This window comes from Propithecus coquereli, unplaced genomic scaffold (genome assembly GCF_000956105.1).
Source record: "Propithecus coquereli isolate 6110/MARCELLA unplaced genomic scaffold, Pcoq_1.0 Scaffold265, whole genome shotgun sequence".
In the NCBI taxonomy this organism is placed as follows: Eukaryota; Metazoa; Chordata; class Mammalia; order Primates; family Indriidae; genus Propithecus; species Propithecus coquereli.
In genome coordinates this window covers 3,792,086-3,797,918 of record NW_012148230.1, presented here as the reverse complement: position 1 = coordinate 3,797,918, position 5,833 = coordinate 3,792,086, and the positions used below count along the sequence as shown (strand labels likewise).

At 32.6% G+C, this 5,833-nt stretch overlaps 1 protein-coding gene across 1 annotated transcript in view; it reads right to left on the bottom strand.

Moving 5' to 3' along the window:
* Positions 1-1,024: 1,024 nt before the first annotated feature.
* Positions 1,025-5,833, bottom strand: part of SLC25A46 (solute carrier family 25, member 46) — a 21,255-nt gene continuing 16,446 nt past the window's right edge. Inside the window, exons 6-7 of the mRNA XM_012647369.1 lie at positions 5,565-5,622; positions 1,025-2,633 (exon numbers count right to left, since the gene is read on the bottom strand). Of these exons, the coding sequence (XP_012502823.1) occupies positions 2,055-2,633; positions 5,565-5,622 (637 nt within the window). The 3' untranslated portion in view covers positions 1,025-2,054. The remainder of the gene's footprint in view (positions 2,634-5,564; positions 5,623-5,833) is intronic.

Genomic DNA, 5,833 nt, shown 5'->3' with positions numbered 1-5,833 from the left:
CTATCAGTCTAATAATGATTCCATAATAAAATGTATGAAATTGTATTTTCATACTAATTTCCAACAAATAATATTGAAATATCTCATTTTTAGCTAAATAAAGGATCCCACAGATTTTCACTAGTAAATACTTGATTCCACTCAGATTCTGTTCCAGAAATTTTGTGAAACTAAATTTTCTGGTTTACTTGAAATTACTTTGATTATAATAAAAATGGAAGGTTTTTAGGAAGTTGAACATATTAAGAACATCTAAAAAGTTATTTGGCAGTTCAAAAGCAATGAAAGCAATTTAAATGCCATAGGTTGGACAAAGTAAACCATAATCTAAAAGATTAACCATAACATACAAAATGTGATCAAAGGGATCTAATTTTATTTTGCCTTCTTGGTGGAATTTAAAAATGGAAAATTTATGTGTTTCAGTAATTAAAACACACACACACAAGAAAGTAGAGAAAGCCACTACTTATATATTGTTTTACACTTTTTAGATGTCTTTTGTTTGGTTCCAATACTATTAAAAAGTAACCATTCTGTGACATTTAGCAAGTAAAACACATTTCAGTTTGTATGCATTCTCAGTTGGACATCAGTGCAAAGTTGCTGTGCTTCAGAGAACTAACCACTCACAGTAAAACTGTGATCATCCATGTGAAGAAACGAAACTTTAAAATGTTTAATGATCGATGAAACACATCGTTTTACTATACAAAGAGCTTAATCCACCAAATTAAATTTAGGGACAGAATTTTTTTATTAAACTGATTGATATTTTTTTGCTCATCTATTGAAATGTACTTTTTCCCCTCCTCCATAAAACACACAGACAAGTTTCCTTTAAGGTTTATATTTTTTCTTCAGTATTCATCCAAACACGTTTAAATAAAAAGTGATAAGAAAAATTTGCTTTTCCCTTTATGTAAATCTAGTTTGGAGAACAAAACCTTAAGTAAAGTCTGAAAGAAAATAAAAATTGAAACCATTATTTAATGATGACTATACAGTAGGTAAGAGGCACAAATTCCCAGGTGAATTTTAATTTTGTTTCCTCTAAGACAAGTCATTCAGAAATGGAAGGCAAATGAGGTTCCTTTAAGTACACAATTTGTAAATGTGAAAACAGTAATAGTTGTCATGATTATTTTATATTGTCTCTTAAGATTGACTCTAAAAGTAGCCTGACAATTCATACAGCTAGCTAAGCAAACCAAACTTTATAAACATGACAAAGTTTTTAAGTTTCTGGCACTGAAATCCTGGGTTTGGATATGGACAAGTATGCTATATTTGATTTAACATCATTTGGGTGCCTTGGCTTTTGATGCTGTATTTTGATGTTCAAGCAGAAAGTACATGACTTAATTTTATGCAATAAGCTGACCTAAGTGTAGAAAACTTACAGAGACGAAGGAAATTCCAAGTCATATGTGTGTACACAAATGGCTTTGTAAAATACATATATACAGCCATTAAAATAGTTATATAGGGACAATGCAATTTAAAATCCTTCATCTCCTACATACAGATTGTCAAATCTAATCCTCTTAGTCTTTTTCAATGATGATATAATTTATTTGCTTAAAAGTAAAACCTCCAGATTGTATTAAGGATATTACACTGTATTAAGGGTAATATACTAACATCAATCTGGAAGGTAAAATAAACATGTAACAAATATTAAGGTCAGATGATTCGAATAGATTCAGCTCTTTGAAATTTTGTTTTATATTTGATAATAAAGTTTTACTTCTGCCCAGGATCATTTTTACTTCAGCGTGAGTATTTCGCTAACTAGAATTTAATTTGTTTAAGTGTTACTTTTATTGACTTTCCAAATTTGGAAGCATTGTGATCCAAAATATATACCTATGCCTTAAAAAAAATGAAAAGTCAAGATAATCAGCAAGGGTGTTGGCTTTTTTTTTTTTTTTTAAAGCAATTTCACTTTCCAATCCATTTTTTTCCCCAGTATTTCACTTTTATCCCTCATAATTTCATAGTAAATTATCCAGATTATGTCTTCTGGACTAACCAGTGATGGAACCTAAATCTCAAACGCTATTTTGAAGAAGTGTAGAGTAAATAATTTTGGTAATCTGTAAAACGGCTGCATGCAGTGTGTACTGTATTACAACAGCACCAAACCCTTTATAAAATCCAAGCACTCCTTCCTCCTGCCTTATGGTATTGATACAGTCTCTCATTCCCTCATACTGTGTATTAATTGGAAGCACTTCATAGCCAAGGTCTGTGTTGTCAATTATTGTGCGTGTTCCTTGAATGTGAAGGCGGTGCAAAACTGTTTCCAGTGGGTAAAGTATAACATCAGAACAAAGACTGGCAGCAAAGTTAGCAATAAGTTCTGGAAAATAAGCATCCAGCATACTCTGTACAGGGCTAGTGCTCTCAGCTAGGTGGCTATTATAAGTCTTTCTCTTTAGAATCAGTAGGACAAACTTCTGAATAACTGAACTAATGATGTAATGAAGAACTCCATGAAGCACCGTAGGGAAGACCAAGGAAAGAAGCGGAAGAAGTCGTTTGCTATGAGGCACTCCCATGCCTATCACTCTTCCAATTCCTTCTTTAACACATTCCAAAATGCCAGCATTATCTCGAATTATCTCACTCTGAAATAAAAAATGATGAAATAAGTAAAACTTAACATTTTCTTCTTTTGCCACACAAAAGGGACTCTTTCTAGTTTTCTTCTAAATCCTACTCTAATGACTAAAGAGGGAAAACACCAATGGTTTTCAGACTGCAACTGTCATCTAGGCATTAGATTTTCCTTTTTTTTTTTAAATGAAATCTCATAAAACAGATAGCAGTGAAGTTGAGAGCTATTCTTGTTGGTGTAGGGAGACCAAGGAGATGTGGAGGTAGACACACCTGGTTTCCCCATCTCAAGAAGCTCCTTAGACTCATTTGGAAAAGCAACAACTCCATGATGCCTAAGGAGGCAGTATAGTGCTTGGAGTTCTTAAACATGGGTTTAAATTCTGCTTCCATTACTTACTGGTTATGTAACCACTGGCAAGTTACTTAACTTCTCCTAAGTATCAGCTTACCATTTAATAAAAATGGAAATTAGTACTACCTACCTTTTGTGCACAGTTGTTGCATTAAATAAAAAAGGCCTGGCACCCAATAGGCACTCAATAAATGTTAATCTTATTATCATTTGCAATGTCTATCTTTTTACAATTTTGGGGATATAAATAAGAAAGTTTGTGATACAGATTATAGAGGTATGGGTAGGGAGAAAAGAAACAGCTAAAAGGCTACTTTTGCTGCAGCAATGATTTATTTGATAAATCTAAAAAATGTTTAGCAGTTAAGGAAGGTAAGTTGAAAAGGTAAAGTGAAGTCATTAAAACCTTGATTTGATACCATGCTGAGAAGTCTAAAATTGATCTTAGGGAATATGAGTCTATATGAATCCTTAATCAGCAAATGGACATAAGCATTGCAACCTAAGAAGAACAATCTTGCATGAGTACGTAGAATGGACTTTTAAAATGCACGAACCAGAACAAGGGTGCTTAATGAAGAAACAGATCGTTAGGAAGTTCCTATTTAAGGGCTTCAGTAGATGTTCTTCAGGAGATCTATTTACAAATGTGTATTTTTCAAGAAAAACAACATTCTCAAAGAGATCTGAGCTCCCCAGAAGGGCAAAGAAGCATCAAGCCAGGAAGAAAGAATATAATGTTAATAAGCTGGGTATATGGTAAAGAAGGTGATAAGAATGGTGGGGAGAAACAGACAAATCTTAGATACTTGAAGTTAGAACTAAGAAGGCATGAGGACTGATTAGTTATGAAGAATGAAAGAAAAGTAAACATCAAAAACTTTCCTAAAACAAAACTTAAAGTTTTAAGCTTTTAGAGTAAAAACAATGGTGCCATTAATTGAAAGGGAAAAGAGGTCCTAAAAGAAGCTAATTTTCAGAGGGATAAGATTGTTTTTATAAGTTGAGTTTGAGGTGAAAGATTTAGTTCGCATAAATATCAGAGTTAAAATGATTCATGTGAGTAAATGAGTCCCTTCAGCAATAGTGAGTACAGCATAAAAAACAGAGAGGGTCAAGGATCGAGACTTAGGGTACAATAAAAGAATGGTATAGTAAAGAGGCTACTGAAAGAAGACAATGTTCAAGAGAGTAGAAATCTAAGAAGGAAAAAAAAAGAGTTCTAGAAAAGCAGACAAAAGGAGTCAAAGTAGAGTTAGCGGGTAGAACCTACAGCAGGAAACACAGGGGTAGCTATTGGATCAAAAAAAAAAAAAAACATACACAGAAAAAATCCCTATCCCATAGTGAGCTGGGCACTTACATAAATAACTCATTTAATTTTTATAGCTCAGTTATTAAAACACTGTTCCCATTTTATGGATGAGAAAATTAAGAAAATTACAAAGGTCAAGAAATTTGTCTAAAGCAGCAGATCTAATTTAAGCAGAGAAATGTGATTCTGATATGAGTCTTCCTTAAGCTAAAACTTGTTTTCCCCCAATAAATCACACAGCTTAGTTGTTTTTCCTTAAGTAACTATTTTCCTCCTCTTTTCTCCTTATCTTTAAACCAAGGATATCTCATAGAGTGATAATTCTGTAAATTCTATAAGTGTCATGAAAAGGTTATATCATTTATTTAACACAGTGCCAAATGCAAAGGGGAAAGGAAAGAATTATTTGGGTCACAAGACGATAACTTCAGTTAACAGAAATTAGTTCCAACAACAACAACAACAAAAATCAAAGTTAATGATGGGTCAGAAAAACTAAAGTAGAAAAGAGTAATTAGAAAAGGCAAGGCTGATCTAGTGGGGTTTTTACAGAGAAGGGGCACTTGCTCATAATGAAGTAAAAATATGAGGGAGGGTCTGATGTTGGAAATAGAAGACAGATGTACAATAGTTCCCCAGCTAAAACTACCCTTACTTTACAGTTTTAAGTGTAGGAAGGGCATGACGCTTAATTCAATGTACTTGAAGCGCCACCATGTGGTTAGGGATAGTAAAACAAGCAAACAAAATTTGAAATGCTAGCTGGAAATTGCTTTAGCTCTGTAGTACTTACCACACTGTTAGTATCAAATGTTCATTAATGTACATATTTAAAAAGAAAGTTGGTAGTAAAATACCTACTGGGACAACCTGCTGCATGTTAAAATGATTGTCTATCATGTTTATGCTCAGGTAATTATTTACTATCCTGTGATAAGATGTAACCATCTGAATTGTACACAGGGCCTTAAAAAGTGAATACAGATTCTTTGTATTCAGAACAAGTCATAGGCTGGGTTCTGAGATATATGAATGAAGAGTATAGTTGCCTATGGAAAGGATAAAAATAATTACAACTAGAAGTGTGACCTAAGTTTGTAATGGAAATATACACACCAGCAATGTGTGATATATGTGTGGTAACTGTGAAAGAAACATTTTAAAAGTACACCGTGTTAAAATTTTCTGCTAAACAATCAGACACACACAATATATTAAATATGCCAAAAAATATATTTAACTAAAAAAAAGGACAATAAAAATACAGCTTACCTGTACTGTTTCAATTAGACTTGCTGAATAAAATGGCATTGCCACTACATAAGTTAGGCTGTAGAAATTAAAACAAATTTATCAGTAGAGTGAAACAAGATACTTATACTAAATTTTTAAAATATTCAAGCCAGAATGATTTTTTTAAGGTTTTCAACTATTAATACCTATAGTCTAAAGATATTAACTTCAGAGATCTGTAACATAGGATGCTTTATTCAACAGAAATGAAAAAAAAATCAAATATTAATAATAACACAAAGGACAGT